The following is a 13,392-nucleotide window of genomic DNA, read 5'->3' as shown; positions in this document are numbered from 1 at the left end:
ATGTTGTTCAAACTGAAAAAAAGGTTCTTCCAAATACAGATTCTAGTTTTGTTGTTTGTTGCCTATAATATCAATTGGATTTCTAACCCCTGTTTGAATTTTATCAGTCAATACTCTTTTAATTTCTCCTATCATTTTTTTGAAGAGACTGGCTAAATTCTTCTTATCTATATCATCTAGATCTATCCATTCTATTCTTTCAATTTTTTTTACATGTTTAAACATTTTTGATTCGTTGTTTTTTAGAGTCTCTCTTGCAGATTCATATAGTTGTGGAAGTTCAGCGTTGTAGTTTATCTCTAATGGGTATAAGAAGTAGCCTGTATTGAAAGGAATTGGTTCTTTGAGTTTGCTCTTGATCTCCTCAATCCTTTCATTGAAAATTAAAGCAGTCTCTTCATTGAACTCTCTAGATGCTGTGTCAGAGCCACATTCATTCTTCTCTCTTTTTCCACCAAAGGGCAGATAGCCTAGTGAGCTCTCAGTGTTCCCTTCTTGTATCCTGTTTTTGAGTGCTAATAATAATTTAACTTTATTATTATCCGTTAAACAATACAACAAAACACCTGCTGCTCTGAATCCATCTCTTTGTAGGTTATATTTTTTTGTTTTGTTTTTGGGTATATATTTCTTTTTCATCATTCTTTATTACTGTTTTTTAAAACTGAATGCATTAAAGAAACACATTTCTAACTCAACACCACCTTTTTTTAAAAAATCTGAGAAGAATTTATTTATTAATTTTTTTAGTGCTATGAACATGTGATCATTCTGAAACTTTTCTCAGCAAATAAATTTGTAATTTGGATTCCACTGGTGCTATAAAATCTAAAGTTGATTATTTATTAAAGTGATTTTATTTTTGTTATTGTTAATTGATTTCAAAATGTAAATTACACATGTTCAACTTTTCTCAGTAAAAATAAAAAATCTTGTTTGTGATTCGAACTTAAACTGTGGTCATACCATTTCTTCTATGCCACAAACGAAATAAAAAACATGTTTGTATAATCAATCTAACTAATTAATGTTTACTATTTATTATAGTGTTGATTTTATTTTTGTTATTGTTGTTTAATTGATTTCTAAATATAAATTACACATGTTCAACTTGTGAAAGTGGTTCCTCTAAATATTCACGTAATTTCTCTGCCTACATTTCGTTTGTAAATATTAATGAGTTAGAATATGCTTTGAAAACATAGAGTGATATAGTGAAAAAGTGAACTATTCTGTTATCCAAATGGTGATGATATTGTATGACACTGATGAATCATAACAAACTATTTGTTGATGTGCTAAACTGTACTGTGCTGTTGTCTTCTTTCGCTTTTGTTTTTTTGTTGTTTGTTGATAGTTGTTGCTATTGTTATTGAATTGTGAGAGTGTTATATATATCTAAGTTACCTTTAATTTCAATAAACCAAATTCAGTTGAAGCATCACTGTATATACATAATAATAACTTTGCTACTCTGGTGACCATGAATCTACCATCTTCACAATCGATCAATTGAAACTGTAAATCGTCATCACGTTGATATGTAGTGAAAATACTCGATGAAATGGCAGAGACAATCTTTGAGATGTTGTGGTCGCAATTTGGTGCCTCTGCACATGAAATCAATGAACCATCATCTTTCATCAACCTGTTTTTTGTTATAAACACAAACAAAACAAAACAAAACAATATTAATTAGAATCTTTCTTTTGTTTTTTTGAAAACGATCCTATCTAATCTATTATAAGCTATTATATTATATTATAATCTACACTATATTATAACATATCATATTAAGACAACATACAATACAGCTTTGACATCATTTGAAGTGATTGCTTGTTGCAAAACTTGTGGAATAACTTTTGATCTCAACATCTTTTCTTTTTATATATATATTTATGATCTAATTAAACTATCTTTTTTTAAATAAATAAAATAAAATAAAATAAATCTTGTTGCTTATATTATTAATGAAAAAAATAATCAAAAAACAAAAATATAATTTTTATTACTTATTTAAATTTTTTTTATTTTTATCAAAACTTTCGTTTTTTTTTTTTTTTTTCATTTTGATTCGATTGTTCCTTTTGAAAATCATCTATAAACGTTACAATTAATTATATTAATGATATTTGCAACTTGAATTATTTGAATAATAATTAAAAGTAAATATCTCATTTTTTTTTTGTGATTTTTTGATTTTTTAATTATTTTTTAAATGCAATAATTACAAGTTTTCTTAATCTTGTTTTGTAAAGAATAATAAAATATAAATTAATTACTAAGATCAAGCAAACACTTAACTTCAATTGAATAATAAAATAATAATATAAATATAATTATAAAAATAAATATAGACAGACATAATAAAAATATAGATGTTGTCGAATGTTAGTTCATCATCATTAGATTTAAGTACAACTTGTATTGTAAGTTTGAACAAATTATAATTATAATTTTGATTGTTTATATAAATTAAATAAAATGAATGTGGTTGGATTAATTAATGATTAATTATTATAATTATTAAAAAGTGTCATTTATTTAATGGTGAATCGATTTTTAAATTCAAAGTTGGCAATGATACTACGTTAGCACAATTTAAGATTCTAGTGGTACAGAATGCACAGAGTTCACTCGGTGTAAAGCTGATAGAGTCGCAATTGATACTCTCATTGACACCGCAATTCGACCAACCCAATCTCATAAAGTCAGTGGCATGGACCAAACTACTCTCGCTCGACCAAATCCGAAAGAATTCCTTCCAATTCAAAAAACAAAGTTCAGCAGGTTCACTACTCTTTGAAATTCACTTTTACATTGCAACATCATCGACACCCTATCAAAATAATACGCAACAACAACAACAACCAACACTTAACAATGAAAATAGTTTCAACAACAACCCCTATAGTAATAGTAATAGTAACCTTTCTACCAATGTAAATAACAACAACAACAACAACAACAACAACAATAGTAGTAATAGTAATGGTAATGGATATAATAATAATAGAAGAGCAACTATAACACCTACGAAACAACCGATTTCATCGCATTCACAAATAACCAATTATGTACCACTCACGAATGATCTTAGCTCGAAAGATCCACACGCACCCAGACCGAAACCAGTGTTTAGAAAGTCGAAATCGGATTTGATGGAATCATTCAAAGCCTATCAATCTAATAGAGTTAGTGGTGTCGGTGTTTCAACTGCACCTGCATTACCATATCAGCTATATAAAGATAAGCAAAATCAGCAACAACAACAGCAACAGCAACAACAATTAAAATATCAACCAACACAAATACAACAACATACATATCAACCACCACCACCACAACAACAATATCAACCATTTCCAACAGATGATTTCAATATACCTAATGGTAATAGCAATAATCCAAACGAACAAACACCATTTCAACTACCACCATTACAACCTAGCATTAGTACGGTTGATCGAACCAAACAGGAATTTAGAGTGGCGTTCAATTCATATAGTCCTGCTAAATCCACTTATACTTCGAGTTCTAGTTCTACTTTAGGTACCAATAATACTACAACTACAACAACGTCAAAGAATGGTAATAATGTTGTTACTGCTTCTCATGGAAATTTAGGTGGTACTTTAGATTTTAGAGCGACAAATACAACGACAGCATCAACAACAACACCGTCAACTTCTGATATATCTACTGCACCATTGGTGTCGGTTACGCCACCCACTGGAAAGTTAGCATACAGGGATACTTCGAATTTCGATCAAAAGTTGGATTATCTCAATAGAGTCAGTGATTTAAAGTCTGGAAACTACACAAATTACATAGATACCAAGCTGCTTGATCAAATGGTTGAACAAATCCCGAATATAAATGCACAAAAGAAACGATCGTCATCGTTCACCTCTACATCAATGTTGAATCTTGGACAATATATGGATTTAGGTGATGGACAACAACAACAATCATCATCACAACTATATAATATCAATGATAATTATTTGACTGTTGTGCAATCACCAGCAATGTCTTCATTGACACCAAACTATAGAGGTGGTGCGAATGGTAATAATGCCGAGTTTGTCCCATCGTTTACATCATTCAAACGACAATCACTGTTGGAACCAATCATCCATCAAGGTGAGCTGTACAAGAAGAATAGATCGTCGGTTGGTTGGAAGAAGCAATGGTTTATTTTGACTTCAAAGAAATTGTTGCGTTGTCCGACTGTCAACGATTCACCGGCAAGCGAGCTGGATCTTTCCGATCACGTACTGAATGTGATGAACGATGGAAAATACTTTTGTTTTGCACTCACAAAAAACACTGGCACTGGAAACTATATATTCGGTACCGACGATGAAGAATCAAGACAAAATTGGATCTGTGCACTCACCATTGCATCGCATTCACTCAACATAACGCTGGATCTAGTTGGAATTGAAACGATATCAATACCAACCAATAGAAAGTCAATCAATGATAAAGAGGTAAATAGATCTATACAATATTGAAAGTTAGCAAATTATCATCAATATATTAATAATTTCATTATCTATCTATATAGTTTGATTATTATAAACAAATACCCTCTGATATTAGAGTATCACATGTTTCAGATGATATCTTGTTGTTTAGATACAAGATGGCTAAACTATTTAAACAGACTTCGAAATGGATGTTTACAAACGATCATAAGCTACATGCGGAATTACTTAAACCATATCCAATGGCAATGAGTGAATCACCGAGAGACAGCGTACTAGTTAATATCAACAATGGAAATGGTACTAGTAATGGTCATAGCAATGGTAATGGTCATAGTAATGGAAACGGACATACTGCTGCCAGTAGTTCATCATCCATTCAATCATCAAAGAGTAACTCTAAAGTAAATCTACTCTCCGTGACCGTAGACAACTACTATCAAAAGAATAACTCTGGTCTTCAAGATATAAAGTTGGCAATCTATCATAATGGTTTAGTTATTAAATTCTTAGTGGATAGTAAGTTGCAAATAAATGTTTTCATTGTAAAGATAAATCATACTAATCAACCAATCAATCAATTTATTATAAAGTTAATCAAACTATTGGATCGGTTCTATCGATGAGACCTGATCTTTTCGATAACAATCCAAAGCGGTTCGGTTTGAATATATTGGGATCGATGGAACATCTCTTCAATCACTCAATAGTACTGGGAGACCTACAATATGTAAGGAAATGTTTGAGATTTAGAAAGACTATCAAGTTTGCAACGGTCGACAGTAAGTTACAATCAAAGTTATTCTACCCGAATGTAATGACCGAGAGGGAATGGGGTCAATTCTTTGGAAATGTCAATGCATTTGAAGATCTCGATAGTATAAGTGCTCATGTAATAAGAGGAAGGAAATCACTACCGCCAGGCGTCGAAAATACCAAGTTGGTAGTCACTATCAACTCTGTATCGAACGTTCAAACTCTGCTTCGTCAATTTGGAGTATCACAAAACAATGTAACCAAAGTACCGTTATCTGTGGAACTTGTTATGTAAGTATTGATGTTGTTGTTGCTGCTGTTATCATTTACAATTAGTAAGTTAAAACTAACACGACAATGATAAATAATTATATAGATATTATGGCGATTCTATCATTGGAAAAGGTAGAACATCATCACAAATCTCTGGTGAGTGGAATGAAAAGTTGTATTTCAATACAAAGATTGTGGATCTACCGAAAGAATGTATTATAATGACTAATCTCTATGGAAAGGTTGCGTCTGCCGAGCCAACACTGCTCGCTCAATATCCATTGATGTTCCTAAGTTTCGATGGTAAGAAGTTGATATTCACAGAGTATGAATTACCTATTATACCATGTAAGTTAATCAATCAAGTTGATCATAGACAATACATACCCTTTAACATAACATATAATTATATTGCTACTATTTATTTAGTTTCAACAAAGTCAACGATGTTCATTTCAAACGATCCGAGTGTACCGACGAATTCGATACAGATCGATCCAAACAATATTACGGCATCGCCAATGTTGAAGTTGCAACTCTCTGGACTTAGTGGTCAGTGTATTTACTTTGAGGATCCCGACTTTTCGCAATCCGGAAATATCATTGCACCGTCACTACCGAATCAATCAGAGATTATCATCATTGAGAGTGTCATGAGATCGCATCGATCGTTCATAAAAGACAACGATAAGTCAATACTCTGGAAATATAGATTCTACCTAAAGAATAGTTATCCGAATATCCTACCATCCATTTTATATTTCGTTTCACTTAAAGAATATCAAAAGAGATATGAAATCTATGAGTAAGTTTAAGTTATTAACAAATTTGTTGTTATTATATTATCATATCATCTAACAATCTATTACACCTCTTTTCTATATAGATTATTAAAAGGTTGGCCATCTTTAGATCCTAAATTCGGTTTGGAATTGTTAAGTTCAGATTTCATCGATTCGAAAATTAGAGAGAAAGGTGTTGAATCAATCAATTCATGGGATGACAATGATCTTTCTTTATATTTACCACAAATTGTTAATGTAATTATAATCTAACTGTTAACAACATAAACAAATACTAATTTCTTGATTTATTTATTTACACATTTAGTCATTAAAATATGAAAGTGTACATTATTCACAATTATCATGCTTCTTGGTAAAGAGAGCATTGTGTAATCCATTCAAGATAGGTGGTCCTTTGTTTTGGCTGTGTGCAAATGAGATGCAACAGGATAAGAACAATCCAAAGACATTGTACTTGGCAATCCGTTATAAATTGATAATGGAAGCACTACTCTATGGTCTTGGTCTTTCACAAGCGCAACAATCATCATTGGGCCAATCGATTCTACAGCAATACCTGATCATTCAACTTCTCAAACAGATTAATCTCGACATCATTAAAGATCCAGATAGACAACAAAAGATTCTAGAGACAAGATTAGCAACAATACCAAAACAATTTACATTACCAACTCATCCATTGTAAGTTTACATAATAGCTATTAGATCCTTATCTTAATCTTCATATATATATATATATAGCTAATAATTAATTATAATTCTATAGACAAGAATTCAATACATTTATACTTGAAGAATGTAAAGTAAAAGATTCAAATGCAGCTCCACTCTGGTTGGTTTTCAACTCTGTTGTTAGAGGTGCAGATGATACAAAGATTATCTTTAAGAAAGACGATGTTAGACCTGATGAACTTTGTTTACAGCTATTCTCTGTTATGGATAAAGTATGTATTTAATTAAATGATTGATGAAGATTGTTTCAAAAGAATCAAATGATCAACTAATTATTTTCATTATTTTTTATTATTATTTTTAACATAGATACTTAAAGAAAATGGTATGGATTATCATTTCACTATATTTAAATGTATTGCTGCAGGTAATGGTTTGGGTATTATAGAGGTGGTACCAAAGTCAGTGACATTGGCAGACTTTGTTAGAGAACAAGCGAAATTCAAGTCTATTGAGGAGTGGCTACGTCAAAGAAATCCAAACAGCACAGACTATATCGATATCTTTTTGAAATCTTGTGCCGCCTATTGTGTCGCCACATATATACTTGGAATCTACGATAGACACAACGATAATCTAATGGTTTCAGATACAGGTCATTTCTTCCGTAAGACTTCTTTAGCAATTTAAATATGATAATTTATAACTAACAACAAGCTTTTCGATCATTATGTTTGTTTTATCTATAGATATTGATTTTGGATATTATTTAGGAAAGGTAACAAAGTTTTTATTCTTGGAGAGAGAAACGGCACCGTTTGTTTTGACAAAAGACATTGTAAAGGTAATGGGATCAAGAGAACAAGAATACAAAGATCACTGTGTCAGAATCTACAATACATTGAGAAAGAACTCTAGACAGATACTCAACTTGATTGCAATGATGAAGAACGATAACAACGCAGTCGATTTACTCAGAGATCGTTTGAAACTAGACATGTCCGATAAGAATGCAGAGCAACACTTTTTGGATTTAGTAAGAGAATCTAAAAAGAATATTCGCGCTGAAATTAATAATGCCATACATATAATGGTACATCCTTAAACAAATAACAATTGCACAATCGCAATCGATTCAAATAAATATGTATTTGTATTTATATTTATTTATTTAACTATTCTTCTAACTTTGCTTTTGAGTTGTGTCGCTGTCGTTGTTGTTGTTGTTGTTTGATTCTTCTTTCTTTGATTCATCTTTGACTGATTCATCTTTCTTTGATTCATCTTTACCTAAATATTTAATTTGACGATAGTGTGGAACTCTTTCTCTTGGTGGCTTGCTAACTTGCTTGCGGGGTGGTGCAGCAGGTGGATTTTCAAAGGTGTCAATGAGGTCGGCGTATGGCAGTGGATATGGATCCAAGCAATCCTTGAACCAAGTCTTGAACAACTGCTGTTCCGATTCAAACTTGGCGATCTCCTTGTAGACTCTATCTTTTTTGAATGCCTCGATCTCTTCGGCCTGTTCATTAAACATCAGGTCACCGTGTACCGAACCAAACTTTTGTGTCCAAATATCGTAGAGACAACGATCCAACAACAAACCGGCACCGGGTGCCATCGGTAAATTGAATTGTCTGTGTGCAAACGTTGCTTCCACCAGCTTCTTCATCTTTGACAATGCAGCTTCATCGGATTCACTATCGGCAAAGAAACCTTTTCTCATAAACTGCATTGTGACACCTATCATCTTTCTAATCTGATGTAACATAAAACTTTGTCCAACAATATTAATAGCTACCAACTCTACACCTTCATTCATAAATGGTTCTGAACACTTTATAAGCAAGATTGTTAATAACTAACTAACTATCTATATATATAACAAATTACAATGTTTAACAACACTTTAACTTTACAACTTACTTCAAAAGAATTGACAGTTCTAACAGCGGATGGATCATTACTTTCTTTCTTTGAGGTATAGTTATGATATTTACGTGTACCAACGAATAGCTTGAGAAGTGAATTCAGACGAGTGCGTTCGAGTTCATCGAATTTGTATTGAGCTGGTTTGTTGTTGGCAAAGATCGGTTCGAATGCGAATGTCGGTGTGATGTAGATGTACGATCTTCTATCGACACAGTTCTTGGCGTGGAATGTATTGTTGACACGCTTGATTGCAAACACTCTGATATCGTTGGGCAGCTGTGCATTGATCGCAGTCTTCATCTCATCGAGAGTGGGTGGATCGTACTCCAACTTGCAACTAACCATATTTCTGATGGCAGAGACACCTTTATCGGTTCTTGCACAACGAATCCAATCGATCTTTCTATGACAATACATATTGTCCGGTGAGATACCACCAACTTTGAAAATCGCTTTTTCAAGTTCATCTTCGATAGTTGGAAATCCTGGATTCCTATAAATGAATTACAAAAATGTAAGAAAAACTATAATAATAATAATAAAATTCCTTCCTTTTCTTTCTTTTAATAATAATTACATACTTTTGCATTCCTCTATAGTTTGTTCCTGAATAACCAACGCAAATAGCAACTTTCTTCTTCTTTGTCTTGTCGGTGGTTATCTTGTTTGGTGCTTGCAATGCAATTAGCTCGTCTTTGGTGAGTAATGGTGGAATAGGGAATGCAGGATTACCTTTTCTCTTTTTCTTTTTTCCATCGTCTTCATCATCTTCATCGTCATCACCACCATCTTCAGAATCGTCTTCTTCGCTCATCTTTGTGTCAACTACAGTGGTTGTGGTGGTAGCTGTAGCATCGGTAGTAGTAGTGGTCGTTGCATTACTAATATTAACATCATCTTCTATTTTTACTTTCTTATCAGAATGATCATTTTCATTGTTTGTGGTTGTAACACCATTCGACTCTTTATTGTCTACTTCGTTATACTCTCTTTTCTTACTATTACCATCATTTGTTTCATCCATTTTTGTTAACAATAAAACTAAATTTGCAAAAAAATAAAAAATACACACACGATTGATTAAAAATTGGAATAAAACGACGAGTCGTCTTTGAAAATTATTTGTTTCATTTTTTTTTGTTTTTGAATTCAATTTCGAATATACGGAAATAAGAGAGAGATAATTATAATAAACTTATATTGTTTATTTAATTATTGTTTTTTTCTATATACGGAACAAGAGAGAGATAATTATAACAAACTTATATTGTTTATTTTAATTTATTGTATTTTGTCACATCAACTTTTTCTATAAAAGTTAATTCATTGTTGTTTAAAATGAAATTTCTTCGGAATAAACTAGTTTAAAATTAAATATCTTTTTTTTTTTAAACTAAAGAAAAATCAAACAATAAATAAGTTCCCCAAAAAAAATAATTATTTTAAAATTTATATAAAAATATTAATTTATTTTTTTTGGATACGCAAAGAGAGGTACTCTTCACCCTAAGCCTCAAAAATTCCGATTTTTTGATTGTGATAATTTTTTTTTTACTTTTCTTCTCCATCTAGCAAAAAAAGAAATATCTAATTTTTTTTTTAAAAGAGTATTGTAAATTTGAATGAAAAGATTTTTGCATTCTTTTTCCTTTTTATTTTATTTTTTCCAAAATAATTAAACAAATAAATATACATATATATAGAAAATGAAATATATTCCAACATTGTTGTTATTATTAGTTACACTTTCGTTCTATCAGGTCCAAGCCAATATGGATTGTGAGATCTGTACCTTCTTGGTAGGTTACGCCGAAAGATACGTAGAATCCAATAAATCCATTTCCGATATTGAAACCAGTCTCAATGCTGTTTGTGATATCTTTGGTGATAAAGAAAAAGCAACCGTAATTATTAATTTATATAGCAAACGAATGATAAAATAGTTTTAGAAACTAATTAAAATTAATTTCAATCAAAATGATACCTACTACTATTTAAAATTAATTAATTTCAGTGTCAAGTTATGGTAGATTCATACACTCCACTCATTGTTAATATGATCCTCAACAAGGAATCAGCTTCAACCATTTGCAATCAAATGAAGGCATGCACCTCAAAAGACAGCGTTGAATTCTTGATCCGTGATGAAATCGAATGTTCATTGTGCTCCTATGTTGTATCACGTGTTGAAGGTTACTTTGAGGGTAAACTCAACGAAACTGAGATTATGTCTCGTTTGGATGATGACTGCAAGTTCTTGGACGAGCCAACCATTGTTGATGCCTGCACCACTTTGATCAACGAATACGGTCCACTCATTATCAGCTCCATCGAATCCGGAGTCGAACCACAAACCGTTTGCACTGAGATCAAGGTCTGCGATCCATCCACCTCAAAGAAGCACATTAACATTAACATTATCAACATCCAAGAACCAACCGTTGTTGTTGAGGAGCAAATCGTCGGTGGTGTCTATTGTCCAATTTGCACAATGGTCGCTTCCTACACCGAAGAATATCTCGCTTCCAACAAAACCGAGACCGAAATCATCAAGTTGATTAAGAACGACTGTTTGATGATCGAAAAGACATGGACTGCTCAATGTCAAGCCATCGCCTCCAACTACGTACCACAAATGATTGAATGGTTCGAGAGAGAACAAACTCCATCTGTCGTTTGCAAGAACCTTGGTTACTGTTGAAAAAAACAAAAAACAAAAAAATATGATATAATATCCATATCAAATCCTCGATTAAAATTTAAATCCTTTTTTTCCCCTTAATTAAATTAATCTTATATTCCAATTTTATTTATATTTTAAAATATTATTTAATTAACCAATAATTCCAATTATATTATTAGATAAATAATCAAAGCTATAATAGTTGCTATAAATAGGTTATTGGAATATCCAGTGATGGATCGACCTCCTGAATATGGTATACATTGATCTGTATATTTCTTGTAAGCATCCAAGCAATATTGATACAAACAGTCATTCATTGTTATTTCCAAATCATCTTCATAAACACACATATTTTTCTCTGCACATTTCATCAATTCCTAATTTTTAAATTAATAAATTTGTTTGTTAAAAGTTGATTATTAATTAGCAACTTACTTTGTTACATTGAACACATATTTTTCTTTGTAATATTTGACTTTTAGTCCAACAAACAGTTTTATCGCGAGTAAGGTCAAATCCACACTGTTCATTAACTTCACAATCACAACTACTTTTACATTGCTTTGTAGATAATACTAATGTTTGACATGTTCCATTTTGACACTAAAAATATATGAATTGATTAGATAATTAAAAACAAAGTGATTAACAAATTTGAAATAAGACTTACATAATATTCTGGAGAACATTCAAAAAGATTTAAACAATGCTTGTTGATTCCTTTTGAATATCTATCTACACAAACTTTATCCAAGTTATCACCAAAACCACATACTTTTGGATATTGACATTCATCTTGTTCACTACAGGGACCTTCACTGATTCTAGATTTGCATGTTCCCATTGCTTCGGCGGTATAATTCGAACAAAATTGTCCATATTGGCAATCCATACTGACATTACATCTATTGTTGACATTTTGACAGATTCCATCAAGACAAACAGTTGTTTCACCAACACATTCAGTATCATTAACACATGATGATCCTAATAATCTAGATTTAAAATATCTACAAGTTGCATCTTTACACTATTTAAATATTAATATTAATTAATTTTGGTATTTTATTTTTAAAGTGTAATAATATTTACATATAAACCAGGTAGACATTTATCGGTATTAGCATTGCATGGTTCTCCTACATCCAATGCCTTTAAACACTTTAATTCTTTACAAGTTATATTGTTATGTTTATCAACAATCAAATCACATGTTTTTCCAGGTGGAAGTTTACAATTTGACCAAATATCACATTTGTTATCATATCTATCGCCACTTTATTAATATAAAATAAACTAAATTGTAAGTTTGGAATTTTATTTTTATAGATAGTTAGTTATAAAGAAAATGAAAACCTACTTATTTGGATAACAATTATCATCTGTATGAACATTAATATAACATTCCTGGATATAAACAGGATATATCATATTATCCTTTGTTGCATTAGTTAATTTTAATTTAAAACAAAAACATAAAAAAATTAAGATTAAAATCCTATAAACCATTTTTTATTTATAGATAAATATTATTATTTGTTTGTCTGTCGCTCAAAAACAAAACAAAAACAAACAAAACAAAACAGATAAGGTATATCATTGAGAATTATCATATTAAGATATTACAATAAATCTATTTATTATTGTAGTTTGGTTATTAATATGAAATCGTAGTAAAATGAAATTTGAACAATGATTAGATTACAAATTTGTATGAGTTCAAGATTAATTGAAATAATAATAAATATTTTTTTTATTTTTGTTTATTGTA

The 13,392-nt window shown here is 31.0% G+C and overlaps 6 protein-coding genes across 6 annotated transcripts; 3 read left to right on the top strand and 3 right to left on the bottom strand.

Annotated features, from left to right (window-relative positions):
• Positions 1-42: 42 nt before the first annotated feature.
• mapbpip (putative mitogen-activated protein binding protein interacting protein) lies at positions 43-1,878 on the bottom strand (the record flags this gene model as incomplete). The annotated part of the gene is made up of 4 exons (XM_020581318.1): positions 43-586; positions 1,101-1,153; positions 1,408-1,648; positions 1,808-1,878. The coding sequence occupies 4 exons, from the start codon at positions 1,876-1,878 to the stop codon at positions 43-45; spliced, it is 909 nt and encodes a 302-aa protein (XP_020428105.1).
• Positions 1,879-2,381: 503 nt separating this feature from the next.
• pikH (PI3kinase) lies at positions 2,382-7,693 on the top strand (the record flags this gene model as incomplete). Its single annotated transcript, XM_020581317.1, has 10 exons — positions 2,382-2,432; positions 2,538-4,499; positions 4,577-5,015; positions 5,090-5,543; positions 5,629-5,873; positions 5,955-6,330; positions 6,412-6,565; positions 6,636-7,012; positions 7,098-7,275; positions 7,373-7,693. 10 exons carry the CDS (start codon positions 2,382-2,384, stop codon positions 7,691-7,693), a joined length of 4,557 nt encoding a protein of 1,518 aa, XP_020428104.1.
• A 157-nt stretch (positions 7,694-7,850) lies between these two features.
• PPL_10545 (uncharacterized protein) lies at positions 7,851-8,108 on the top strand (the record flags this gene model as incomplete). Its single annotated transcript, XM_020581316.1, has 1 exon — positions 7,851-8,108. The coding sequence occupies one exon, from the start codon at positions 7,851-7,853 to the stop codon at positions 8,106-8,108; it is 258 nt and encodes an 85-aa protein (XP_020428103.1).
• A 78-nt stretch (positions 8,109-8,186) lies between these two features.
• Positions 8,187-9,959, bottom strand: pus1 (pseudouridine synthase family protein; the record flags this gene model as incomplete). The annotated part of the gene is made up of 3 exons (XM_020581315.1): positions 8,187-8,840; positions 8,930-9,428; positions 9,517-9,959. The coding sequence occupies 3 exons, from the start codon at positions 9,957-9,959 to the stop codon at positions 8,187-8,189; spliced, it is 1,596 nt and encodes a 531-aa protein (XP_020428102.1).
• A 682-nt stretch (positions 9,960-10,641) lies between these two features.
• Positions 10,642-11,636, top strand: sapA (saposin domain-containing protein; the record flags this gene model as incomplete). Its single annotated transcript, XM_020581314.1, has 2 exons — positions 10,642-10,839; positions 10,950-11,636. The coding sequence occupies 2 exons, from the start codon at positions 10,642-10,644 to the stop codon at positions 11,634-11,636; spliced, it is 885 nt and encodes a 294-aa protein (XP_020428101.1).
• Positions 11,637-11,785: 149 nt separating this feature from the next.
• Positions 11,786-13,052, bottom strand: PPL_10542 (paramecium surface antigen repeat-containing protein; the record flags this gene model as incomplete). The annotated part of the gene is made up of 5 exons (XM_020581313.1): positions 11,786-11,998; positions 12,057-12,224; positions 12,292-12,651; positions 12,714-12,897; positions 12,982-13,052. 5 exons carry the CDS (start codon positions 13,050-13,052, stop codon positions 11,786-11,788), a joined length of 996 nt encoding a protein of 331 aa, XP_020428100.1.
• Between the last annotated feature and the right edge of the window lie 340 nt (positions 13,053-13,392).

Source organism: Heterostelium album (genome assembly GCF_000004825.1).
Source record: "Heterostelium album PN500 unplaced genomic scaffold PPL_scaffold14, whole genome shotgun sequence".
NCBI classification, from domain to species: domain Eukaryota; phylum Evosea; class Eumycetozoa; order Acytosteliales; family Acytosteliaceae; genus Heterostelium; species Heterostelium album.
This window is presented reverse-complemented; position numbering and strand designations above follow the sequence as displayed.